The sequence below is a fragment of the Culex pipiens genome, chromosome 3 (genome assembly GCF_016801865.2).
Source record: "Culex pipiens pallens isolate TS chromosome 3, TS_CPP_V2, whole genome shotgun sequence".
Taxonomy (NCBI): Eukaryota; Metazoa; Arthropoda; class Insecta; order Diptera; family Culicidae; genus Culex; species Culex pipiens.
This window is the reverse complement of record NC_068939.1, coordinates 89,219,244-89,246,767: the sequence shown is the minus strand read 5'-3', so window position 1 is coordinate 89,246,767 and position 27,524 is coordinate 89,219,244. Positions and strand designations below refer to the sequence as shown.

The 27,524-nt window shown below is 43.7% G+C and overlaps 4 protein-coding genes across 4 annotated transcripts; 1 reads left to right on the top strand and 3 right to left on the bottom strand.

Moving 5' to 3' along the window:
* Window positions 1-9: 9 nt before the first annotated feature.
* Window positions 10-3,166, bottom strand: LOC128093344 (uncharacterized protein K02A2.6-like). Its single transcript, XM_052709826.1, has 2 exons — window positions 2,878-3,166; window positions 10-2,805 (listed from the first exon to the last, which is right to left on the bottom strand). Exons 1-2 carry the CDS (start codon window positions 3,065-3,067, stop codon window positions 281-283), a joined length of 2,715 nt encoding a protein of 904 aa, XP_052565786.1. The 5' UTR covers window positions 3,068-3,166; the 3' UTR covers window positions 10-280.
* A 371-nt stretch (window positions 3,167-3,537) lies between these two features.
* On the bottom strand, window positions 3,538-5,020 carry LOC128093345 (uncharacterized). The gene has a single exon (XM_052709829.1). The coding sequence runs from the start codon at window positions 4,687-4,689 to the stop codon at window positions 3,631-3,633; it is 1,059 nt and encodes a 352-aa protein (XP_052565789.1). The 5' UTR covers window positions 4,690-5,020; the 3' UTR covers window positions 3,538-3,630.
* Window positions 5,021-12,018: 6,998 nt separating this feature from the next.
* On the bottom strand, window positions 12,019-13,943 carry LOC120423778 (transcription factor grauzone-like). Its single transcript, XM_039587697.2, has 4 exons — window positions 13,678-13,943; window positions 12,593-13,617; window positions 12,328-12,526; window positions 12,019-12,260 (listed from the first exon to the last, which is right to left on the bottom strand). Exons 1-4 carry the CDS (start codon window positions 13,822-13,824, stop codon window positions 12,072-12,074), a joined length of 1,560 nt encoding a protein of 519 aa, XP_039443631.1. The 5' UTR covers window positions 13,825-13,943; the 3' UTR covers window positions 12,019-12,071.
* A 4,737-nt stretch (window positions 13,944-18,680) lies between these two features.
* LOC120423785 (alpha-1,3-mannosyl-glycoprotein 2-beta-N-acetylglucosaminyltransferase) lies at window positions 18,681-25,868 on the top strand. Its single transcript, XM_039587703.2, has 5 exons — window positions 18,681-19,903; window positions 19,964-20,068; window positions 20,131-20,221; window positions 25,144-25,314; window positions 25,373-25,868. The coding sequence occupies exons 1-5, from the start codon at window positions 18,987-18,989 to the stop codon at window positions 25,484-25,486; spliced, it is 1,398 nt and encodes a 465-aa protein (XP_039443637.1). The 5' UTR covers window positions 18,681-18,986; the 3' UTR covers window positions 25,487-25,868.
* Window positions 25,869-27,524: the final 1,656 nt, after the last annotated feature.

Sequence of the window (27,524 nt, the reverse complement as noted above, 5' to 3'; positions counted from 1 at the left end):
TTGCTGAGAGCCAAAGACTGGCTCTCACAGTGAGTGTCACTCAGTTGTGACATTAGGCAGTAGAGCTCGCTCCTGGCACACGACAGTAGAGCCCTCACAGTGATTGCTCAATATTATGCCCCACATCCCCCTTCGTCATTTAAAAATAAACTCACGGCTTGCTATTTATGTATTTATTAAAAAAAAATGAAGGAATTCTGTCGGTCAACCAGAGAAATGTAAGAAAAGTTCAATCAAAGTATAGTTTAATTCAAAGAGGATAGAAATTGGTGCGAAATAATTACTTCCCGTATTCCATTTCGATCAGGCGGACGTAATCCTGGAGATAAGCTGGAACTTTTGTGGCTCGTTTTGAGCGCGTCTGGACATCCGCCTGTTCTTCTAGCGTTTCAGAAGGCTGCAACTGTACGGTCGGTTCCTGTGGCATCGGTCCTGGCAACCTAGAACCAGACTTCGGATCCCGCCAGACCTTCACCTTCCGAGTGAGCGATACATGTCGCTTAAGGAGCTTACCTTTCTCGTCCGACAACACGAGGTTCCCGTTTGACTGCTTGTGGACAGTGTATCTGGTCGGATCGAACCGACTGTCGCCTTTGACACGGTTTTGCCTTTCGACGACCACGGTATCACCAGGCATTACGCGGCACTCCCTGGCACCCCTACGGTTGTCCTCACGGTGTTTCGCCATCTGCTTCGCTCTTTGATCGCGCTCCTCGATGAGCTCATCGTTGCGCGCAACGGTGCTGTCCAGCAATGGTAGTCCCCGGCGTATCTTGCGTCCATTCATAACCTCCTCTGGAGGAACCTTTGTCACGGCGTGCTGAGCGGAGTTGTGAGCTTTAATCGCGGCCTGCAACTCAACCATGTAGTTCGTTTGGTTCGCTACAGCGGAGGCCATGGCCTTATTCACGAGTTTCATATAGCATTCCACCATACCATTTTGCTGAGGGAACAGCGGTGTTGAGAAGATGGCATTGATTCCGTGGTCCGTGCAGTAACGTTTATAATCTTCGCCATTGAAGGGGGGGCCGTTGTCCGATTTGATGTTCTTTGGAAACCCCTCTCTGTCAAAAATCTCGTCGAGGACCTTTTTGGTGCAGTCGAAGCTGGTCGATTTAACACCTCGAGCGATCAAGTACCGCGATCTGTAATCGACTAGCAGAAGTATGTAGATACCTCCAAATTTCAGATACGGTCCATTGAAGTCGAGGGCAACTGTGTCCCACACGGCAGATGGAATAGCGATTCTCTCCATCGGTGTAGGTTTTTCTGGTCGTCCGTTGGTCACGCACGTTGCACATGACTCGGCCCAATCCTCAGCCTCCTTTGCCATCCCTGGCCACCAGACGCGAGCTCGCAAAATGCTTTTCAGCTTTGCTGATGATGGATGACCCTCGTGCGCCACTTCCAGAGTTTGATTCCGCAGTGACTCCGGCATGACGACGCATCCTGTCTTGATTAGCAAACCATTCTTCACGTGAAGGTCATCACCGACTGCTTGAAATCTGCGCAACTGTTTAGGCCAATCTCCGGTCTCGAGAGCACGCATCACCTTGGTCAACGTAGGATCCTGTGCGGTTGCGATCTTAATCGCATCTTCTGTCAGGAATCCGGCGTTGCTGGATTCGATTGCTGCGATTTCCCAGGGATTGGCGGACTCGTCAAAGGGATCGTCTAGGCCTTCGTATAGTCGAGATGACGGATCAGCGATGTTAAACTTACCCTCGACGTACTCGACCGTGATTCTGTATGGGCTGAGACGCAACGCCCAGCCGTCCGCACGCGTTAGTGCTCGCTTCGAGTCTTCCCTTGACCTGTTCAGTATGAAAGCGACACCTTTTGCGTCTGTACGCAAGGTGAAACTTCTTCCCAGCAGATAATACGAGAAGTATTCAACCGCCCAGACCGCGCCCAATGCTTCTCGTTGATTCTGGGCGTATCGTCTTTCTGCTGGCGTCAACGCTTTCGATGCAAAACTGATGATCCGTGGGGTTCGTTCCGAATTCTCCTGCACTAAAACCGCCCCAAGCGCTACCGGGGATGCGTCCGTGTAGAGAACGGTTCTGTCCGATTCGCAAAAGTAGCCCAGCGCTAGCGTACAGTCGGCGATGCGCGATTTCGTTGCCTCAAAAGCCGCAGATTGCTCCGCTTCCCACTTCCAGGTCTTCGTTGTCGCGACCTTCCACAGCGAGCTTGTCAATTCAGCGAAGTTTTGAATGTAAGGGCTAACAAACGAGGCTAGACCAAGGAAGCTTCGGAGCTCAGATGAGGTTTTTGGCTGACGGAACTGGTTGATGTGCTTGATCTTGGCCTCATCAATGTGAAAGCCATTCTCGTCCAACTCATGACCCAAGAACTTCACACGCACCTTATCAAATTCGCATTTGGCCTCGTTGAGAGTCAAGTTGTTCGCCCTTAGCACTCGAAGCACCTCCGAAACCGTCTTGTGCAGCTCCTCCAGACTCTCGCCGTAAATCAAAATATCGTCGATATAGATAATTACGTTGCAAATCTCTTTGAAAATCCGCATCATTTCACGCTGGAAAACCTCCGGGGCGCAGTTGACGCCAAACATCAAACGAGTGAATCTGTACATCCCACATTCCGACAGAAAAGTGGTTAGGTCCCTGGACTCCTTGGCCAACTCGAGATGATAAAAGGCGCTGGTCAGATCAAGCTTCGTGAAGACTTTAGCTCCGCTTAGTTTGGACTTCATTTCCTGGATCAGGGGAAGTCGGAAATACTCCCGCTTGATGGCCTTATTGGGGCCCTTCATGTTGACCACAAGACGGAAGTCATCCTTCCCTTTAAATAAAAGAAAAAAAGAAGAACGGTGTTGAAGGACGGGCCGCCCAATCCAAGAACTAGCTGTGTTACCTTTAGCAACGGCGGACATGCCGCTTATCCAGTTCGGCGCGGTGGTGACCTTTTCGATGATCCCACGGTTTTCCATCTCCTGCAGCCTTAATCTTGCCGCGTCGCGAAACGCTGCCGGAACGTTGTAGTATGCGTTCCTTTCCGGCGGTACCGACTCGTCCAAACTGAATCTGACTTTCACACCTGGCATTTTCGGGAAGATACCTTCCGAGTAAGCAGATTCACAAGCGTTCACAGTTGGCGCGATTCTTAACAAGGATAGGTCAGCTGCGGTGCTTCGCCCCACGAGCGAACGCTGTCCTCTTGGCACCACGACAAATTCGGCTTCCGCCTGGGTGTTATTATCACGGTCACAGGTAGAAATGGTCGCGCGGAACCGACATTCGACCTTCAGGGGGTTCTCTGCGGCGTACGCTCGCAAGCTTGTCCAGCCCGTCGTCTTCAACCCGTTGAACACAACCAGTCCCTTTTCCGAATCGCTCTGTAACTCAAGCCAGTCTTTGCCACCGATGATGTTTGCGTCGGCTCCCGTGTCTATTAGGAACTGGATTGGTCTGGATGAGCCGATCTGGCAATCAACCAACACATCTTCCATGGTCAGGGTGTTGACCATCTGTCAGAAAGGAAGGAAAACAAAATGCAATTCCAGAGTTCAACAAAACCAAAGGATAACTTTATCCATTTTATTAGAAATTAAGACAAAACAATAGTATGATAACAGTTCAACCGAATAAGAATGAATATTTTAAGAATTCATACCTCTTCTTTCTGTTCTTTGTTGGCGTCGACATCGTCATCGACGTTGCTGATTTCCTTCTCCCGGCAGACGACCGCGAAGTGATCCGGCTGTCCACATTTGATGCACTTGCGTCCAATTGCCGGGCACCCCAGACCGTTGTGATTACGACGGCCGCACCGGGAGCACTTCGGAATTGCTTCGAACTTCATGTTGCGATATCGCTTGGCCGGGGGCGGCCGACCTCGATCGTTCCCTCCACCGCGTTCGTACTTTCCACCACGATCGCCCTTTCCACCTCGATCGCCCTTTCCACTGCTAGATCTGTCCGAGCTTCGGTGTCCTGGACGCTTACTTCCTTTGACCTCCATAACAGCGTTAGATGGCCCAGCCGTCGGCGTGGCTGCGAAGGCTTCGCTCCTGGTAGCCGCTTGCAGTACAAGCTCTGTTGCGTAACCCAGCGTCCTGGCTTGACCAGCGAGTTCCTGGTTGGTCATTCCTTTAAGCAGCTGCACTCGAACGTAACGCTTCTCCTCGTCGGCAGAGTGACCACAAAGCCGGGCACGAGCCGTCACTCTTGAGAAAAACTGTATTGTAGACTCGCCTGGTCTTTGCTTCAGGGAACTGAATTCCAGCAGTTCAGCGGTAGGGTCAGTCATAGACTTAAAGTAAGCCTCGATTTCAGTCACGAACGTGTTGTAGCAATTCGGATCATCATAATTACTCGGGCGGAGACCCGCCGCCCTGATCACTTCTTGGGTTTGTGATCCCAGCGCCAGGTACAGCAGCTCAGTCTTCTTCCTTGGCTCCTCTACATTGTTCAGCGACAGCGCCATGTTGAACTGGTCGAGGTATGTGAAGAGTTCAGCCCACATTTTGCTGGCTGGCACGTTGTCCGGAAACTTTGGAATGTGTTCCAGACTGATAGGCGCTCCCTGCGGGGCCCTCGAAAGGCCTGCGTCAGCTGGCACGACTGGACTTGCCGGCGGTTGCAGTGGTGCGCCTGGGAGGACGCATTGCTCTGTTGGACGAGGGCTGTCTAACGCGGCTGCGATGGTCGCCAGCGTCTTTTCCATCTGGGTGATCCTGGACTCCAGGTCCGTTGGTGGATTGCGATGATTGCCTTGGTCATGTTCGGTGTCGCCAACCGCCTTCAAAGTTTCTCCTCCATTAGCATCAGAGTTGACCCCGGGCGAGTTTTGGTCACTTCCGCTTGCGCTTGCCACTCCTGGTGGCGCAATGATCTCCTCTTCGGCCCCACTTCTGTCACTCTCGGACGTTTCCTGATAGTCCTCGTCATCATCGAATTGGGAGAAGTAATCGTCAGTATCCGAGTCTGACGATCGGGACGAGACGGAAGCGTCGTCTTCATCGTCCACGGGGCGGACACGTACGTACCGGCCAGACATTTTCTGTGGCAAAGTAAGAAAGATTTGTTAAGACCCTTGAACAAACTCTTCCGTGGTAGATGTGCCTGCCCAGAGAATCATTGAAAATCAACGCACTTGTGCTTAAGGACATCCTTTCATATTCGCCTGGAAATTTCAGGATTCCACCAGTTTTCTACTTGTTGGCGTTCCTCCGAGGAACGCCACACAAGTAGGATCTGCCTCAAGCGTATCACTTGGGGTTTACGGGATTCCACCCGTTTTCTACTTGTTGGCGTTCCTCCGAGGAACGCCACACAAGCAGGATCTGCCCCAAGCGTCTCACTTGGGGTTAACGGGATTCCACCCGTTTTCTACTTGTTGGCGTTCCTCCGAGGAACGCCACACAAGCAGGATCTGCCCCAAGCGTCTCACTTGGGGTTAACGGTATTCCACCCGTTTTCTACTTGTTGGCGTTCCTCCGAGGAACGCCACACAAGCAGGATCTGCCCCAAGCGTCTCACTTGGGGTTTGCGGGATTCCACCCGTTTTCTACTTGTTGGCGTTCCTCCGAGGAACGCCACACAAGCAGGATCTGCCCCAAGCGTCTCACTTGGGGTTAACGGGATTCCACCCGTTTTCTACTTGTTGGCGTTCCTCCGAGGAACGCCACACAAGCAGGATCTGCCCCAAGCGTCTCACTTGGGGTTAACGGGATTCCACCCGTTTTCTACTTGTTGGCGTTCCTCCGAGGAACGCCACACAAGCAGGATCTGCCCCAAGCGTCTCACTTGGGGTTAACGGTATTCCACCCGTTTTCTACTTGTTGGCGTTCCTCCGAGGACCGCCACACAAGCAGGATCTGCCCCAAGCGTCTCACTTGGGGTTTGCGGGATTCCACCCGTTTTCTACTTGTTGGCGTTCCTCCGAGGAACGCCACACAAGCAGGATCTGCCCCAAGCGTCTCACTTGGGGTTTGCGGGATTCCACCCGTTTTCTACTTGTTGGCGTTCCTCCGAGGAACGCCACACAAGCAGGATCTGCCCCAAGCGTCTCACTTGGGGTTTGCGGGATTCCACCCGTTTTCTGCTTGTTGCACAAGCTAAACGTGCCCCAAGCGTTGGAGTTTGCGGAATTTTGCTCATCGTTTTGGTCAAGCTTGCGCAACACACTCGCGCCCACACACACTCTCTCATACACACACATGTTAAAAGTTGCAGAAATTGAATTTGTACTCGGCCGCAGCGTCCCTTGATCTCCTAACACGCACACACACACACACCCTCATACACACTCACACACACACATATTAAAAGTTACAAATTGAATTTGTACTCGGCCGCAGCGTCCCTAACACGCACACATACGCACGCACACACCCTTATACACACTCACACACACACATGTTTAAAATTGCAGAAATTGAATTTGTACTCGGCCGCAGCATCCTTTGATTTCCTGACACGCACACAGGCGCACACAAACCCTCGGAAGAGGTTGAAGAAAACGAATTAGCTGTCCCCCTTTTTCCAGGCACTTAATTTTCACTGCTCTCTCTGGGCACAACACTAAATCAACACGATTTTCTTTTAGGTGGGAGCTTCTCGTAAAGATACAATCTTTTACGCTGAATGGTCAACGAAAAAGAAAACACTGTCACGGTCGCCATTTGTGCTTCCGGCTCGAGACGAGAAGCTCCCAGCGCGTGTGCTTACCTCGCGAGCACCGTCGTACGAAAGAGGCCGATTGCTTGCTCGCCCGACACACGTCGCGGTTGAGTGAGAGCCACCGTTTGCTGAGAGCCAAAGACTGGCTCTCACAGTGAGTGTCACTCAGTTGTGACATTAGGCAGTAGAGCTCGCTCCTGGCACACGACAGTAGAGCCCTCACAGTGATTGCTCAATATTATGCCCCACAGTGACGAATGTCGATATGCTTGGTACGCGGCGTGTAACCTCCATTCTTGGCGATGCAGATGGCGCTTTGGTTATCGCAGCGTAGCTCGATCGGTTGCTTTCGTCCCAGTTGAGTCAACAATCCGTGCCACCACGAAGCTTCCTGAACAGTGGCAGCCAGAGCCATATACTCGGCTTCACAGGTTGACAGCGCGACAGTCGGGTGTCGTTTGCAGCTCCAAGCAACTGCACCTCCTTGCAGCATGAAGATGTAGCCACTTGTTGACTTCCGGTCGTCCAAATCCGATGCCCAGCTTGCGTCGGCGTACCCGACTAGCTTTGTGTTGCCGTGCTTCCTGTAACGCAGCTTCAACCCGCACGTGCCTCGTAGGTACCAGAACAGGTGTTTGACTGCTTCCCAGTGCTTCGGCCCAGGATTTGCGTTGAAACGACTCAGTTGGTTCACTGCGTGCATGATGTCCGGCCGGGTACAGGTGGCCAGGTACATCAGACTTCCTACGGCTTCGGGGTAGGGAACTCGTTTCATCTTCTCCGCCTCATCCGCCGGTCCCAAGTCCTTCATCCGGAATGTGCTGCTCAGCTTGGCCTTGATCTCGTTCTTTATCCCTTCGTCATTGGAAACGATCACGACGTCGTCAACGTAGATTGCGACGAACAGTATCTTTCCGTCGGCGATCCGGGTCGTACTTCGAGGAATGCAGACCAAAACGTTTCAGTGCGGCATCCAACTTTCCGTTCCACACTCGACTTGACTGCTTCAATCCGTAGAGCGCTTTGTTCAAGCGGCAGACCAGGTTGCGTCTGGTCGGGTCCTCGAAACAGGGTGGCTGCTCCATGAAAATTTCCTCTTCCAACTCGCTCTGCAGGAAGGCGGTTGTGGCGTCCATCTGGTCCATCGACAAGTCATATCTGGCGGAGAGCGCGAACAGATATCGCAGGGAACTGTGACGTACGACTGGCGAGTAAGTTTCGTCATAGTCTTCCCCCTTTCGCTGCGAAAATGCCTTTCTGCCCTTCGGTAGTTCCGTCAGCGTCCAGGTATCGTTCGCCATCAGCGCCTCGTACTCGTCGAACATGGCCTTCTTCCAGCTTGCAGAGTCCTCTCGAGACAGCGCATCCTTGTGGGACAAGGGATCGCCGTCGACTGCCAGACTCCTGGCTGTGGCCACCACGCAGCTCGTGTCGCGACTCGGCGGGACCGGGTCATCGGATTCCTCCGACGAGTTGTCCTCGCTGGCGTCGTCGTCGCTGGTATCGGTTGGTTCGACCTCCTGTAAGGGATTGGGACGCGGCAAACCTCTGAGCGAAACATGGAAATCATCGTACTTGCCTGGAAGTTTGTGCTCCCGACCGCTGCGCCTCAACTCCGGTGACAACGGAGGATTTGAAGATGATTGCGGTGGGAGCACGGAGGTCACGTCGGTCACTGAGCCAGCTGTTTCCTCGAACCCGAGAAACTCGTCCTCGCTGTTGTCGACATCCGGGACACGGTCCGTGTCGGGATTCTCCAGCTCGTTCTCGGCGGCGTCGTCGATTTCCACGAAGCGATTCGGCGAACCACTTGCTGTCGGCGGCACGTACGGTTCGATGTCCAGCCGCACCACTAGCTCTTGACGTCGATCCTCCTGCTTCTCCAGTAAGCCTTCATTGATGAAGCGGACCTCGCGGCTGCTGAAGACTTTCCGTGACTGCGGGTCGTAGAACCGATACCCTTTCACGTGTTCGTCGTAGCCGACAAAAATGCACTCGTGCGACTTCGGGTCCAGCTTCCGTCGCTTCTGTTTGGGGATTTGGACCATCGCTTTGGTGCCGAAGATTCTCAGGTGCGACAAATCCGGCTTCTTGCGTGTCCAAACCTCTTCCGGCGTCGATTCGTGACCTTGCGTGGGAGACCGGTTGAGAAGGTAAACAGCTGTGCCCACGGCCTCCGCCCAGAACTTCTTCTCCAGTCCAGCTCCGAACAGTAGACATCGAGCGCGCTCAACAATTGTGCGGTTTCCGCGCTCGAACATGCCGTTTTGTTCTGGGGTGTAGGTGTTCGTCGTCTGGTGCACGATGCCGTGCTGTTTCAGGTAGCTTCTCATACCGTTGTTCACGTACTCCTTCCCGTTGTCACTTCGCAGCACCTTCAGCTTGCGCTCGGATTGGCGTTCGACCATCAGGTGGAACTCCTTGAAGTTTCTCAAGACTTCCTCCTCCGACTTCGTCTTCAGGAAGAAAACCCACATCTTCCGCGAACGGTCGTCCACGAACAGGATGTAGTATCTGCTTCCAGCCATAGATGGTACTTCGAACGGTCCGCAGATGTCGGTGTGAACCACATCGAGCATGCCGTTAGCGCGCGAACCCTTCTTGTTGAACGGCTGTCGTGTGTGCTTCCCCATCGGGCACACCTTGCAGTCCTCCTTGTCGGCTCCGACGATCTTGATCCCGTTGGCGAGTCCACTGGCTAGCTTTCGAACGCTCGGCAAATTCAGGTGTCCCAGGCGCTGGTGCCAGACCTCGAGACCAACCGCAGACGAGCAAGCGAGTGCGCTCTTCGTTTCCTGCGATCGCAGATCGAGCTTGAACAGTTCCCGGTAACGAGTTCCAGTTGCCATGACGTCACCGTCCGAGTTCAGCACCTTCACTCCAGCGGAGTTGAAGATTACCGTGCAGCCTCGCTTCACGATCTGGTTGACTGACAGCAGGTTCGATGACAGCTCCGGGATGACTTGCACGTCATTTACGACGATCGGGGAATTCGGGCAACTTTTCGGGGTGAGCTGCATCCGTCCCTTCGCCACGACCTTCATCGCCCCTCTGTTGGCTGCAACCACGGTGCCTCCATACTGCTGAAGATCCTCCAGCATCGCGTCCGACTTCGAAAAATGGTTCGATGCGCCGGAGTCAAAGTACCAGTTGTCATCCTCCTCGTTGAGTGCCGACAACACGGTGCACCTAGCACTTCCGTCCTTCTTCGGCTCCTTCATCTTGCAATCACGAGCGATGTGACCGTAGTTGTGGCAGCGCCGACATTTCGGTCCTTTGGATGTGCTCGGGTGACTGCTGGGTGGATTGCTCTGGTGGCTTTTCGTCGACTTCTTGTGCGCCTTGTTGCTTGCGAACGACACCTCCTGCAGCAGCTTCGTCTTGATTAGATCCCCTGTGATTGCTTGGCCGCAATTTTCCAAGGCCATAATCATTGGACGATACGATGCTGGCAATCCGTTGAGCAGGAACGATCCGACCCACTCGTCCGTCACGTCAAAGCCGATTCCGCGCAACTGGTGTGCGGCATCCAGGATGTCGGACACAAACGCTTGCATCGACTCGCTGTTGTCCAGCCTCGTCGACGTCAGTTTGTTGATTAGCGCCATCCGTCGAGTCAATCCGGAATCCTCGAAGACATTTTCGAGCTTCGTCCAAGCTTCCTTCGCCGTTTGCACCCCCCTGAGGTGGTGGAAGTTCGATTTGTGGACCATGAGGATGATCCGCCCCTTGGCCAACTTGTCCATCACCGGGTCGACCACGGCGCCTTCTGCCGGTTCAACTGCGTCCCAAAGACCTTCAACCTCCAACATCGTCTGCACGGCGAACTTCCAATCCGGCCAGTTTTCACGGCCCATGAGAAGCTCCATCGGCGGCAGATTCGACAGGGTTTGCTTTGTGGCAGCGCGCCCGGAAGCATCAGCTCCGTTCCCGCCCGTGGACATTTCGATCGCGAAACTTCCGAAAACTCGCGGCGAAAACTTTTTTTAACTCGAACAAACGCGTTCGAACAGGCCCATAACCTGTAAAAGGTGGAGCGGCAGTAGAAATAAAAACCGCGTGTACGTTTGTCAAAGTTTAATTCGAGAGTGTTAACAGCAGAGTGAAAATATCTGACAGGAGTTGAGCTACACGCTAAAGGGCGTTTACTCATTTCTTCTTGTTTACTAATCTACCACAGACAAGTGGACAGCTTAAATCTCCAACAGGTTTTATTAGAGTATAATCATGTTACAATAAGTTCATTTGCAGTACTAACCTCTTTTTTCTAATTTGTCGATTTCTCTGGAACGACGCAACATTTTTGCAATGCTTTAAAAGCAATTTGTAGGTTTTGTTCAATCTACAAAACGGTTTTTGAAGCTTGCAAAAATATTGTATGGTACAAGAGAAATCTACGATCAAAAAGCGTAACGCCACCGCGTAAAAAGAGGTTTCTCTGTACATAAAAGAGTTTTGGAGTTCCTTTCAGCTGTGTTTCAAATCTGAATCCATTTTGGATCGATTATTGCCAAGACTTCGAAAAATTAGGAAAACTTACTAAATTTGCAAAGGAAAGGGGATAGAAATAGAAAAAGCCTAAACTAGATCATAGTTTTTTTTATCTATTGTATGTAGATGTGCTTAATCATTAGCTTTCCGAGGGCCAGAAATTGCTCCACCTTGTTACGGCAAGTCCGAAACCGCTTCATTATATCCCCCGCGAAAGCAAAAAAACTCCGGCAAGGTGAAGAGATCTTTCCCGGTGACTTCTTGCTGGACCGCATTACCGCTACCGGCAGCGTCCACGCTGGCACCACTTTTATCTCCCTTGGCGTTATTCCGGCACCCGAGTGGTGTCCCTTCAGGTCGGCGATTGGGCGGTCTTTGCAGCCCTGTAGAACTATCTTAACAGCGGTCTTCTCAACTGGATCAAATGTATAGAAGTTGAAGTTGTTACGCTTCAGTTCTTTCACCACCAGGTCGAAATTCTTACTGTTGAAAGTTGAAAGTAATCACTCGTACCTTCAATTTGTCAATTTTCAGACTTTGTTGGAGGTCTTCCAGCAACTCGTCAACATCGTCCGCCAACGTATCCAAAACAAAACAGTTTTACTCAAACTCGAGTTTTTTTAAGCAACTTTAGAAAATACCGGAATTAACAAAAAATCGATTTTTTCGCAAAACATATTTATGTTGCAGTCGAGAGATAGGACGAAAGCAATCAATCAGTAGAGTTCAATAATGGGTTTTAGTTGACAGGAAGTTCGGTAAGAACGAAAAAAAAAAGACATTTTCAGGACCTAACTTGAAATGTGACATATCGCCTTCCATCGGATGGGGAAGTAGAACGTCTGTCTCGGCCTCAGTTGATGTTATGGTCGTTAAGTTATTCCGGGTGTAGGAGTTGGTTTTTATTTCGCCACACAATTCATCCACCATCAATCAACTATCGCTCGCTTCCTGCAGTTCCACCTTTCCGAATAATGCAAGTTCGCTTCTCCGTTTGCTTTCTTGCCACTGGCGGTGATGATGTTTCTTCTTGTGCGCGTGCATGTTTGCCGACGAGTTGAACGTTTTCACGCAGTACGGGCAATGATAGAGCACTTCTCCGGTATGGGTGGCCATGTGTTCCTGTTTGTTTTAAGGACAATAATATGAGAATATCTATTTGCGAGGACTGAAGAATAATGCTACTAACCGCAAGCGTAAACTGTCGCTTGAACGCCTTCGGACAATGCTCGCACTGGAACAGCTTCTCCTTTTTGTGCACAAACGTGATGTGACTTTGCAGGGCGAGCATGTTGGGCGCCTTTTTGCCACAAATTCCACACTCGTGCGATTGGCCTTCGCCGTCGTGACGCTGCAGGTGCTTGCGCAGGCTGCTCGCGTTCTTTAACCTGTTGAAAATTTAAATTCGAATTCAAATATAGTGATCTTGTTAAATAATTTTAAGTTTAACTTACCATTTAGAGCAAATTTTACACTGCAGCCGTACCTTTTGGTAAGACTCGTCGTGTTCCTTGCAGTGTCGATCGAACTGGACCTTGCTTTTGAAGCTTTTGGCACATACATCGCACACGTGGATTTTCTGAGGTTGGTGGCGTAACTTTATATGTACGTTTAGCTTTGCCGCCGTTGCAAACGCCTTGTCGCACTGTGGACAGACACAGTTCCTGTCTTCTTCTGGAACGTGCTGCACTTGATGGGCATTTAGCTGGAATTTCTTCGCAAACGACTTGTCGCACTGTTCACACTTGAACAGCAGTTTTTCCGGTGCGGCATGAAGTGTCGTCATGTGGAGACTCAACCCGGTGCTGTTGCTGTAGGATTTGTTACAAATTGTGCAGTGGAACGCATCCGGATCGTTTACCTTCCTGACGTGTTCAACGAGTCTCAGGCGCTTCCGGAACGTCCGGTTGCAACATACGAGGTGGCCTTTAGTGTTGTGTACCTGCCGAAAGTGCCTTTTAAGTTCCACAAACGTGCCGAACGTCGTGTCACAGCTCTCGCAAGCCAGTTTACAGTGTCTGCTAATAGCGTCATCTTCTTCCTCGATTTCAGCAATCGGTTTGTGGTAAATTTTCTCCAGTTTCTCGGCTTCAGTTAGGCTCTCCTGTTTGACCGTCATTTCATTTTGTATATCCATCGTCAAGCCTTCCTCGGGTTCATCGTCCGAACTTGTTTCTTCGCATTCGGTCAGTGCAGAGTTCTGCTCCCAGTGCTCAACCTCAACGGCAATGGTTTCTTCGTCATCCTCCAGCTCCAAAAGTTCTTGCTGCTGCTGATCCTGTTCGTCAAACTCCTGATTGCATGGCTCCGATTGTTGCTCTTCAACGAATGCCTCCGATTTAATGGCCAGTTGTTCCCCTTCTACCGCAACACCCGCCACATCGGCGTGTGTCCTTTCGACGGAAACATAAAACTCGTGAAACTGTCGGACAACGGTCCAGCAATCGCGGCAAACGTACTTGAAGTGGAGGTCTTCTTCCTGTAAGTTTGTGGGTTGTAAAAATAATTGTTTTAAAAATTATAACTTAAATAATCTTACCCGAAACCATAAATGCTTTGCCAGGACTGGACCGTTCGGCAGCAAATCGGGCGCCGTTTCGGTGAATTCTACGGCGGTCATGTCGGGCTTTTCCTCCAGACAAACGATGCAGATGTTTAGATCCAGATATTCCACCTCGATTTCCATTATGATAATTCCTTCTAGCTTATAGGTTGAGCGGAACACTATTTTAAAACATTTTTATATCAATATGAATAAAAAACAAACTGACTAAACTGAATGTGGCTGAACTTAATTCAAACTGCGAATGTAAATAAATACAATTTTGTGTAAACAAGAAATATATGTCAAAAAATACTCTATTTTAGGGGTGTCCAAAATTATTTAACACTGAATGTTATGAATATTTGCTGCAAAGTCTGCAGACTTAATCCAAATCGAATCAAATTATAAATATTCGCTCTTCAGGCTCTACAGCATTGCCACTGAGGCGATTGCAAACCTTTTATTACACCTTAGCTTCCATCCACCCCGAGATTTGAACTGACGACTTTTGGATTGTTAATCCAACTGCCTACCAGCGACTTCCCCGAGACAGGACCCAGGTAGACGACTCATACACCTGGACTGAGCTAACGACCTAACCTCTAGGTTAGACCGGGGCCAACATTTACTTCCCCGTCCAACGGAAGGCGTGATCAGACAACAAATCTTGTCTCGAAAAATGCCACCGAGACCTTCTGGGATCGAACCCAGGCCGACTGGGTGAGAGGCAACCACACTTACCCCTACACCACGGGTCCCGGTCACTAAAAAAGTCGCCTTGAGTCAAGGGTTTCTAAAAAAACACCTAAGAAGCAAAAACTAAAAATTTTGTTTATTGGACCTTTTCAAAAAAAACTTCAGAAATGTTCTTAGAATTTCCATAGTCGAACTTTCAGTGTTGTTTGACGTTTGCTGAAGGAGCCGAATTGGGTCCTAAAATGAAGCTTAGATTGCTGACATTATTGTTTACAGCGATAAAGCTTATTTTTCTGAGTACAATGACCCTTTGAACGACCGCAAAGGATTTAAAACGGATTTTTAATTCAATTTTTAAAAAATAACTACACTGTCCTTCTTGACAGAAAAGGTCCTACTTGACAGCTCGTTCCAAGGGGACCATAGTTGATCCATCGAAAAAATGTTGTCTAGTCAAAAAAAAAAATTGCATTAAAATGAAAAAAAGTGATCAGAAATGGTTTTCAATCGTGTTTTTTACCGTTATACATAAAAATTTACATAGGACTTTAGTACCCAATTGAGCCGAATAGTTTGCAAGTGAAAATATTGTTTTGCCTTCCTCACTGAGGTAAGGCTATAATCCTGCTCTAAAATTGAACTTTTTATTAAAAGCTCGAAAACCCACCTTGATGTATACATATCGACTCAGAATCGAAAACTGAACAAATGTCTGTGTGTATGTGTGTGTGTATGTGTGTGTGTATGTGTGTGTGTATGTGTGTGGGTATGTGTGTGTGTATGTGTGTGTGTATGTGACCAATAATGTCACGCAGTTTTCTCAGCACTGGCTGAACCGATTTTGACCAAACCAGTCGCATTCGACTTGGTTTAGGGTCCCATACGGTGCTATTGAATTGTTTGAAGTTTCGATAAGTAGTTCAAAAGTTATGTATAAAAATGTGTTTTCGCATATTTTCGGAAGATGAATAAATGGCAGTAAACTGAACCAAACATCATCATGTTATACATCGTTATTTAGGTAATTGAAAGACCTTTCCAACGAGTCCACAACTTTGAAGATCTGGCAACCCTGTCTCGGGTTATAACCACTTAAGTGATATTTATGTACTTTTTTGAAGCCGGATCTCACTTAAATGTATGTAAACGATGTCCGGATCCATCATCCGACCCATCGTTGGTTAGGTAATTGAAAGACCTTTCCAACGAATTTACAACATTGAAGATCTGGCAACCCTGTCTCGAGTTATAACCACTTAAGTGATATTTATGTACTTTTTTTGTAGCCGGATCTCATTTAAATGTATGTAAACAATGTCCGGATCCATCATCCGACACATCGTTGGTTAGGTAATTGAAAGACCTTTCCAACGAATCTACAACATTGAAGATCTGGCAACCCTGTCTCGAGTTATAACCACTTAAGTGATATTTATGTACTTTTTTGTAGCCGTATCTCATTAAAATGTATGTAAACAATGTCCTGATCCATCATCCGACCCATCGTTGGTTAGGTAATTGAAAGACCTTTCCAACGAATCTACAACATTGAAGATCTGGCAACCCTGTCTCGAGTTATAACCACTTAAGTGATATTTATGTACTTTTTTTGTAGCCGGATCTCATTTAAATGTATGTAAACAATGTCCGGATCCATCATCCGACACATCGTTGGTTAGGTAATTGAAAGACCTTTCCAACGAATCTACAACATTGAAGATCTGGCAACCCTGTCTCGAGTTATAACCACTTAAGTGATATTTATGTACTTTTTTTGTAGCCGTATCTCATTAAAATGTATGTAAACAATGTCCGGATCCATCATCCGACACATCGTTGGTTAGGTAATTGAAAGACCTTTCCAACGAATCTACAACATTGAAGATCTGGCAACCCTGTCTCGAGTTATAACCACTTAAGTGATATTTATGTACTTTTTTGTAGCCGTATCTCATTAAAATGTATGTAAACAATGTCCTGATCCATCATCCGACCCATCGTTGGTTAGGTAATTGAAAGACCTTTCCAACGAATCTACAACATTGAAGATCTGGCAACCCTGTCTCGAGTTATAACCACTTAAGTGATATTTATGTACTTTTTTTGTAGCCGGATCTCATTTAAATGTATGTAAACAATGTCCGGATCCATCATCCGACACATCGTTGGTTAGGTAATTGAAAGACCTTTCCAACGAATCTACAACATTGAAGATCTGGCAACCCTGTCTCGAGTTATAACCACTTAAGTGATATTTATGTACTTTTTTGAAGCCGGATCTCACTTAAATGTATGTAAACGATGTCCGGATCCATCATCCGACCCATCGTTGGTTAGGTAATTGAAAGACCTTTCCAACGAATTTACAACATTGAAGATCTGGCAACCCTGTCTCGAGTTATAACCACTTAAGTGATATTTATGTACTTTTTTTGTAGCCGGATCTCATTTAAATGTATGTAAACAATGTCCGGATCCATCATCCGACACATCGTTGGTTAGGTAATTGAAAGACCTTTCCAACGAATCTACAACATTGAAGATCTGGCAACCCTGTCTCGAGTTATAACCACTTAAGTGATATTTATGTACTTTTTTTGTAGCCGTATCTCATTAAAATGTATGTAAACAATGTCCGGATCCATCATCCGACCCATCGTTGATTAGGTAATTGAAAGACCTTTCCAACGAATCTACAACATTGAAGATCTGGCAACCCTGTCTCGAGTTATAACCACTTAAGTGATATTTATGTACTTTTTTTGTAGCCGTATCTCATTAAAATGTATGTAAACAATGTCCGGATCCATCATCCGACACATCGTTGGTTAGGTAATTGAAAGACCTTTCCAACGAATCTACAACATTGAAGATCTGGCAACCCTGTCTCGAGTTATAACCACTTAAGTGATATTTATGTACTTTTTTGAAGCCGGATCTCACTTAAATGTATGTAAACGATGTCCGGATCCATCATCCGACCCATCGTTGGTTAGGTAATTGAAAGACCTTTCCAACGAATCTACAACATTGAAGATCTGGCAACCCTGTCTCGAGTTATAACCACTTAAGTGATATTTATGTACTTTTTTTGTAGCCGGATCTCATTTAAATGTATGTAAACAATGTCCGGATCCATCATCCGACACATCGTTGGTTAGGTAATTGAAAGACCTTTCCAACGAATCTACAACATTGAAGATCTGGCAACCCTGTCTCGAGTTATAACCACTTAAGTGATATTTATGTACTTTTTTTGTAGCCGGATCTCATTTAAATGTATGTAAACAATGTCCGGATCCATCATCCGACACATCGTTGGTTAGGTAATTGAAAGACCTTTCCAACGAATCTACAACATTGAAGATCTGGCAACCCTGTCTCGAGTTATAACCACTTAAGTGATATTTATGTACTTTTTTTGTAGCCGTATCTCATTAAAATGTATGTAAACAATGTCCGGATCCATCATCCGACCCATCGTTGGTTAGGTAATTGAAAGACCTTTCCAACGAATCTACAACATTGAAGATCTGGCAACCCTGTCTCGAGTTATAACCACTTAAGTGATATTTATGTACTTTTTTTGTAGCCGTATCTCATTAAAATGTATGTAAACAATGTCCGGATCCATCATCCGACACATCGTTGGTTAGGTAATTGAAAGACCTTTCCAACGAATCTACAACATTGAAGATCTGGCAACCCTGTCTCGAGTTATAACCACTTAAGTGATATTTATGTACTTTTTTGAAGCCGGATCTCACTTAAATGTATGTAAACAATGTCCGGATCCATTATCCGACCCATCGTTGGTTAGGTAATTGAAAGACCTTTCCAACGAGTCCAAAACATTAAGGATCTGGCAACCCTGTCTCGAGTTCTGACCACTTATAATGCCACTTATGAGCCCTTGAGTGATATGTGTGTTTTTTTGGATCAATTTTGTGTCCAAACCCATCATATTACATATCACCTATTGTTGGAAAAGAGTGAGGAAGGCACCAACCACATAGGTGGATTAAGTTAGTTTTTTATCATTTCTTGACTTTTTTTTGATAAGGTCCTATAAACAAATGTAAACATTGAGTGTATCCCTTTCACACCTTATGTCAAAGTCCATCGGAGTAAGCGGGATACACTCAATGTTTACATCTGTTTATAGGACCTTATCAAAAAAAAGTCAAGATTTAATTTTGTGGCAGACTTTGAAAATATTCAACGAATCTGCCGAAACTGGCAGCACTGGCTCACGCGCCATAAACTTTGACGTTTGCGCTGTCAGAACTGTTTTGCCATAAAACACGCAACCGCACAGACGAATCTTCTTCACTCTGCGTTGATAAACAAAACGCGATTTATTCCACGTAATCCGTAATTTTCGGGTCTGATTCTTGCTCAAATTTGGCCACTTTTCGGCGTAAAGTGATGTAAACGCGCGCGTTCGTTAAAATGGTGCGCTTCTGGTTCCGGTCGTAGCAAGTCTAGTGCGCTTTGTGGGTCCTAGACGAGAGGTTTGCACCAGTTAATTAGGGGGGAACATTGTCTACTTCGCACATTAGATTAGAGGAAATTTAGCCCCACGTTAGAATCTCGGGCGTTGAACGATGCGTCCGCGGAAAACGTTCCTCATTGCGGCAGTCCTGGTCGGATGGATTTTCACGACGTACTTAATTTTCCTGAAAAACTTCAAGGATTCCGACCCGAAGAAGGACCACGAAATGATGCAGAAGATTCGATTTTTGGAAAAGACCATCCAGTTGGAGGAGAACAGTCGGGACAAACTGTACCGTGAGATAATCAACATTCTGCAAAAGGAGGACAAGACGACCAGCACGGAGGCGGTGCCGTTGAAGGGCAACGGGGACGCGGAAGAGCAGCCGCCACAGATTCCGGTGGCGGAGTTTCCGCCGCGACCCGAGGCTGAGGTGATTCTCAGCAAGTTTGAGCATAAGTTCATCGACGGCGACGTGAACAACCCGGTCATTCCGGTGCTGGTGTTCGCCTGCAATCGGCTGTCGGTGAACAAGTGTCTGGACGATCTGATCCGGTACCGACCTCGGGCGGACCAGTTCCCGATCATCGTATCGCAGGACTGCGATGACGAGGCCACCCGCAGCATGATTCTTTCCTACAAGGAAAACGTGACGCTGATTCGCCAGCCGGACCAATCGGACGTGACGGTTCTACCGAAGGAGAAGAAGTATAAAGGCTACTACAAAATCTCCCGCCACTACGGGTGGGCGCTCAAAACGGTCTTCAAGCAGGGCTTCGAATCGATCATCATCGTCGAGGACGATCTGAGCATTGCGCCGGACTTTTACGAGTACTTCCTCGGCACGTATCCGATCCTGAAGAAGGACAGATCGTTGTGGTGCACATCGGCGTGGAACGACAACGGCAAGGAGGGCCTGATCGACAGCGCGGCCAGTGAGCTGCTGTACCGGTCGGACTTTTTCCCCGGGCTCGGCTGGATGATGACCAAGGAGCTGTGGAACGAGCTGGCGCCCAAGTGGCCGAGGGCGTAAGTTTGAGGATTGCGGAATCATGTTTATTTAATACATACAACTATGCTTTTCATTAGCTTCTGGGACGACTGGATTAGACAACCGGAACAGCGCAAAGAACGCGCCTGCATTCGCCCGGAGCTGCCGAGGACGCGAACTTTTGGCAAAGTTGGAGTTTCAAAGTTTGTTTTATGCCATTATAAATTAATGAATATTTGTTCAAATGCTCTTATTTTATTTTCAGCGGCCTGTTCTTCGATAAGCATTTAAAGTTCATCAAGCTGAGTGAAGATTTTGTCACTTTTACAAAGATGAACCTGACGTATTTACAAAAAGTATGTTCTCCAGTGTTTTGACAAAGAACTTTGTCCTAAGGGCTCTATTTCTGATGCGGTGTCAATCCATAAAAACGAAGAGTGTTGCACGTTACGTGACGATTCCCATTTAGATACTTGAGCCTTACTTGAAGTTCTCGTCCGTGTTATGAAATTTGTATGACCCAATCTCACCCCCCAGACCCAAAATGAGTTGTACGTCGAGAAGTAAACATCAACCTGAAACTGGGAGGTTCTTAAAAAACCTTAATAACCAATACCTTCTTTAAAAGATGGTTATAATATTCTATTAACTAATAGGGTGAAAGCTCAAAAACTTGCTCAGCAGTTTGGGAGTGCTCATAATTTCAATTCGCAATTTTCAATGTAAGAACGGGCCTTGACCGATCTTATGCACCAGGTTCCCGATGAACACGCAATGCCCTTACACCTACATCTCACCCTTGCTCTGAGTCAGTACGAGCAGCATGCTAAAACACGCTTTGAGTGTTCGTACCAGGCATTCGCATCTGTTCCGGTTACGCATTTGAACTCGTTCCGGAGGTGGTACGTTGCATAGGGTTTGATGTAAGTACAGGTTTGTTACGGACGGCGCGGATCGCTCGGATGGCGCGTTTCACGTGGATTTGGCGCGGATTTGCTGACTAATTTTCAGGCGCGGATTTCAAGCGGATGGCAATGTTTTTTTTTAACCTTATTTATTTTAAATTTTATAGTGGATGTATTCATCCCACTCGGAAAATAATCTGGTAAATTTGAGTGTCTGGCGCAGGCGGACGTTTGTCGTGCAGTTCAGACACACTTGGCACACTTATTCTAGCCAAGTTTTGCGTAACGCCAGACGAATCTGGCGAAAATCGGGCAAAATTTCAGCCAGCTGTCTGGCAGCAAAACCAACCGGTTCAATCGGTTGAACCGTGCACGACCGGTTTGTGTCATATTCGCCAGAAATCATGGCAGAAATCTGGGGCAAATCTGGGAGAATTTCTGCCAGATGGCTGGCGCAAGCCCCCAGACGAACGCCAGAAATGCGTCCGCCATTTCCGACCGGGATCAATATAGAAATTTTTTTCTAAATTTAAACATTTTTGGCGAAAAATAAAAAGATTAGAACATTCAAAAATTAATGCACCATCATTCAAAATTCAAATTTCAAAAATTCGAAACTTTTTTTATATTTTAATAGTTTTTTTTTTATCAAAATTTCTAAAATTCAGATTAATTTTTTTTCGAATTTCTAAAATCCTAATTTAAAAAATACATAATTTCTAAATTCAGAATTTCAAAAATCTTAAATTTAAAACTCCAAAAAACGAAAAAATCAAAAATTCAAATTTAAAGAAAAATTTCTAAATTAAAAAAAATCAATATTTGAAAACTAAAATATATTCTAATTAAAACATCACAAACAAAAAACGGAAATCACAAAAATCTCAAATAAAATTTTAATTCTTAGATTCTTAAATTCCTAAATTCCTAAATTCCTAATTTCCTAAATTCTTAAATTCTTAAACTCTTAAATTCTTAAATCCTTTAATTGTTAAATTCTTAAATTCTTGAATTCTTAAATTCTTAAATTCTTAAATTCTTATATTTTTAAATTCTTTATACTTTAATTCTTTAATTCTTTAATTCTTTAATTCTTTAATTCTTTAATTCTTTAATTCTTTAATTCTTTAATTCTTTAATTCTTTAATTCTTTAATTCTTTAATTCTTTAATTCTTTAATTCTTTAATTCTTTAATTCTTCAATTCTTTAATTCTTAAATTCTTAAATTCTTAAATTCTTAAATTCTTAAATTCTTAAATTCTTAAATTCTTAAATTCTTACAGTATGTAAAAAAAGTATTTACACCCCTTGGGCACTATGCACATTTTGTGATGAAACATGTAAACAATTTAATGTTGACATAAACCTAGTACTACGTTTTGTTCAGAAACTCATGCCGAACATTTTGCTGCAAAAAGCTCATGAAAAGATGTTTTCTATAAAAAGTTATATAACAAATACTATTACAAAAATAAAAAAGGTGCAAAAAAAGTTTGTACACCTTTCGAAAAATTAACATAAATAAAGTTATTTGTTGACAAATCACCATAAATCCAGTCTCCCAACTCCAAATAGGCATCCTTGACTGATTAAAAAAATAATTTGGATTGAATATAAAGTTTACTAATTACTTAGTGGGTGGGTCTCGTGGCGCAGGGGTAGCGGCTTCGGCTGCCGATCCCGATGATGCTATGAGACGCGGGTTCGATTCCCGCCTTATCCACTGAGCTTCTATCGGATGGTGAAGTAAAACGTCGGTCCCGGTTTCTCCTGTCTCGTCAGAGGCGCTGGAGCAGAAATCCCACGTTAGAGGAAGGCCATGCCCCGGGGGGCGTAGTGCCAATAGTTTCGTTTTTTAATTACTTAGTATAAAAGTTTATATAACTCTGGAAATTCTATATAAAACTTATCTAAACTTAATTTTGCAAACTTTCAATTTAACTAAATGTCAATATATTACCATAGAATTGCTAAATAAACATTTTGGAGTGGGTATAACACCGTTTTGGGGGTCTTTGTATCGCTAGAATAGATTTTTCGTTGGAATTTCGTACCAACCCGGAATTACGTCGTCGAAAAATCCGCCGGCATCCGAACCGGTCCACAATTCACAAGTTAACCTATGTGGCATCGGAAAGGGCATAAAATTTCCGATCTTTTGATACCCAGACATCTAGGTTTTCTATAAAACCCACGTTTTTAAATACCTGGGCAAAAAGTAAGTTTGATCCACGAGAACAAAAATTAGGAAATTCCATACATTTTTGGCAGATTGCTCAAACGAAACCATAACAACGTTTTTGCCTAGGTATTTAAAAACGTGGGTTTTATAGAAAACCTAGATGTCTGGGTATCAAAAGATCGGAAATTTTATGCCCTTTCCGATGCCACATAGGTTGACTTGTTAATTGTGGACCGGTTCGAATGCCGGTGGATTTTCCGACGACGTAATTCCGGGTTGGTACGAAATTCCAACGAAAAATCTATTCTAGCGATACAAAGACCCCCAAAACGGTGTTATACCCACTCCAAAATGTTTATTTAGCAATTCTATGGTAATATATTGACATTTAGTTAAATTGAAAGTTTGCAAAATTAAGTTTAGATAAGTTTTATATAGAATTTCCAGAGTTATATAAACTTTTATACTAAGTAATTAGCAAACTTTATATTCAATCCAAATTATTTTTTTAATCAGTCAAGGATGCCTATTTGGAGTTGGGAGACTGGATTTATGGTGATTTGTCAACAAATAACTTTATTTATGTTAATTTTTCGAAAGGTGTACAAACTTTTTTTGCACCTTTTTTATTTTTGTAATAGTATTTGTTATATAACTTTTTATAGAAAACATCTTTTCATGAGCTTTTTGCAGCAAAATGTTCGGCATGAGTTTCTGAACAAAACGTAGTACTAGGTTTATGTCAACATTAAATTGTTTACATGTTTCATCACAAAATGTGCATAGTGCCCAAGGGGTGTAAATACTTTTTTTACATACTGTATATTCTTATATTCTTATTTTCTTAAATTCTTAAATTCTTTAATTCTTTAATTCTTTAATTCTTAAATTCTTAAATTCTTAAATTCTTAAATACTTAAATACTTAAATACTTAAATTCTTAAATTCTTAAATTCTTAAATTCTTAAATTCTTAAATTCTTAAATTCTTAAATTCTTAAATTCTTATATTCTTATATTCTTATTTTCTTAAATTCTTAAATTCTTAAATTCTTAAATTCTTAAATTCTTATATTCTTATATTCTTATTTTCTTAAATTCTTAAATTCTTAAATTCTTAAATTCTTAAATTCTTAAATTCTTAAATTCTTAAATTCTTAAATTCTTAAATTCTTAAATTCTTAAATTCTTAAATTCTTAAATTCTTAAATTCTTAAATTCTTAAATTCTTAAATTCTTAAATTCTTAAATTCTTAAATTCTTAAATTCTTAAATTCTTAAATACTTAAATTCTTAAATTTTTAGAAGAAAATATTTCAAATATTGCAAATGCAATTTGTTAAATTCTTAAATTCTAGAGTTTTATTTGAAAAGGTCCTATAAACTATTGTCTTTCATATGTTTATAGGACCTATTGAAAAAAACTCTAGAATTCTTAAATTTTTAGAAGAAAATACTTGAGAAAATATTTCAAATATTGGAAATGCAATTTGTTTCAGAATGAAATTTTAGTGACAATCTGTATTAATATTCATAGATTTTGAATTTTTAGATTTCTAAATCTAAAATTTAATCATATTAAAATTTTAAATTTTGGTTTTTAGAGCTTATATTTTTAAAGTTAAATTTCATTTATAAGATTTTTAAATTTTGTTTATATTGGTTTATAATTTTCTATTTATAAATTATTGTTAAGTCCCTCTGATTAGCAAAAAGATTTTTTTTTGTGACACTTTTCTTGACGTCTCTTGAGGTATTTTTTAAAAGTATTTTTTGCTTTCATTCCTTCAAACATAAAACGAGTTTCATTTTTTTTTATCAAGTACTTTCTGTATTAGTTTTTTTCTTTGGAAATAACATTTCTTGAATGTTGGTCGCCATTTTTTTAATATAGTTGGCGCGGATTTCGCGTGGATTGGGGTTTCGGTCGGCGCGGATTTGGCGCGGATTTGGCGCGGATTTTTTTTTTCGACTTTCCCGTAACAACCCTGTAAGTGTAAGCGCCTAACAATGTATAGTGTGCCTATCAACTTTAATTCAATCAAAAAATATTTAGAGTTTGAATACAAAATATAATTTATCAGCATTTCAACAAGCTTCCTGCAAAGTTCTTTGTCATACTGGTCATTTGTAACAAAGCCACTCGCGACCTTTTAACCATCCGAATTAAACTTATCGGGTACCTTTCCAGTCCGTTTACGACGAAACGTTCCTTAACACGGTCTACCAGAGCGACGTGGTCACGCTGGACGAGCTGAAGCGGGGCCTGGTGAAGACGAAGAACCCCGTTCGGATTACGTACCTCACCAAAGAGCAGTACAAACGCGCCACCAAGAGTCTGGGCTTGATGGATGATTTTAAGGTAATTTCTCCAAAGACTTTAAACATCGAAAAACGACCAAAACTTCCCCCTTTTGCAGAGTGGAGTCCCCCGCACGGCGTACCTCGGCGTCGTTTCGTTCTTCTACAACGGGCAGCGGGTCTACCTGGCGCCAAACACCAACTGGAAGGGCTACGATCTCACCTGGAGTTAACAGCTTCGGCTGATGGCTCCCCCGCAGCAGCAGCGTGCAAGTTTTAGCGTACTTTTAAGCTATCTTTTGAAGCTACACTAAGTTACTGTGAGCCAGTTTGCACCTTCTGTGGCTACAACTCGAGAGACTGCCGATTGTGTTTGCTCCTGCTCTGTTTTTCTACTGGCTTCCAACAGGGGATTTCGAACGCAGACTTGGTTCGAACCACTCTCACCACCAAACTAATAGCATCACGATTGTTTTCCATTCCTTGATAGAATCTGTTAAATAGTTCACAATATATAAGTTTACACACGCACTGTCTAAACGAATTGAATGTGTGCGCTTTCTTTGTTAGTTATAATCTTGGTTGGGTACAACAAACACTACTTTTAAGTTTTCAGCTATGATGATATGATTTTATTAGTTTCCGCGGGCAGTAACACAAAACTGGCCAGTCGAAGGATCGCAGAGGCGTTTAATGCGATATTTTTATCTTTAATTTAATACTTTAATTTGATACTAGTCAAATACGTCGTAGACACAGGAACATTCTGTTTAACGTTGAACAGTCGTAATTCAAAAGGATAATTTGGATAATAATTGGCAGCACCATGATTGGTAAATCATGCAAAGAAGCAATACACAACCATTGATAAATGCTATTTTACAACGTCTAAGCCAATATTCAATGACAGTATAAACCTACAACTACCTTAAACATCATGAAGGACACGAGTGCTAAACTACGCTCATAATATAAATGTTCAACATAGAGGAAGAAAAAAAAACAAGTTTGTAAATAGAGCTCATTCAAACCGTGCAAAACATAACATACCTAGAGGGACTAAATAAAACAGTAGAAAAAAAACACACTTTGATGTCACGTTTTGTATTAGTGGGAAAAAAGATATTGGGCACGAATTTGTCGCAACACCTTTTTTTAATTTTAAAAATAATCTACCAGATAAGAATTTCAAGCAAAACAACAAACAAAAATGTACTGATGTAATTTCACCAAAAACAAAGCAAAAACAAAAACACGATTGTGTAAGGTTTTTTTGATACCGTAATTTTATTATGTTCCAAAAAGTTCCTTGAATGTTTAGCGTGCGTAATGTTACATGAAGAAAAGAAATACGAAAAAAATCTTAGAAAAAGCAAACACGGCACAGGTTCTGAACAGATAGCGGCAAGGTGAGTGGAACAGTAGATTCGACAACCGAAAAGAACACTTTACATTCAAAAATATATATATTAGATGGCCAGTTACTGGCTGTGATATAACAATTTGTTTTTTTTTTGTAATTGAAAGAATTCAAAATAAAATCACATTGATTAAATCTAAATATGCCGAGGAATGCAATATTTTTCACCCTAGTTCTTGTGTAAGATAAGTATTTACGGATCTTGGAAAAAACGCGGCATTTTTTCGAGAAACAAAACAAAAATTTAACCATTTAAAAAATTTAAAATGCTGAAATTAAAAAAATCAAATCAAAAATATTTAAATTTGGAAATAGAAAACTAAATAATCATAAATTAAAATATTTAAAAAAAATCTCAACCATTTAAAAAATGTATGATTCCTAAATTTGAAAATACTAACATTCTTTATTTTAAATTCACTGAATTTCAAAATTTAGATGTTTTAATATTCTTAAATTAAATTTTATAAAATTCAAAAAAATATGAATTCCAAAATTTCAAAATTCTAAACATAAACCTCATTACCTTTGAAAAATATTTGCAAAAACTCTATCGAGCTGTCAAATCTGCAACATGGAGTTAAACTTTCTGTGAAGTTTTCCATGGCACTTCGAAAAGTTTAACTCCATGTTGCACGAACACTCTCACTTTTAATTTCTCGATTACTTTTTTCCGTGGAACAGAAGTTTGAAATTTAAAATTTGTGATTTCAAAAAAAATATTAATCTCAAAGTTTAAATATTGAAGAATCCGAGAATTACAATTTAGACATTCAAGAAATCAAACATTTAATAAATGATAAAAAATCAAAAATTCTCAAATGAAAAATTTAAAATTTTAAAATTAAAAA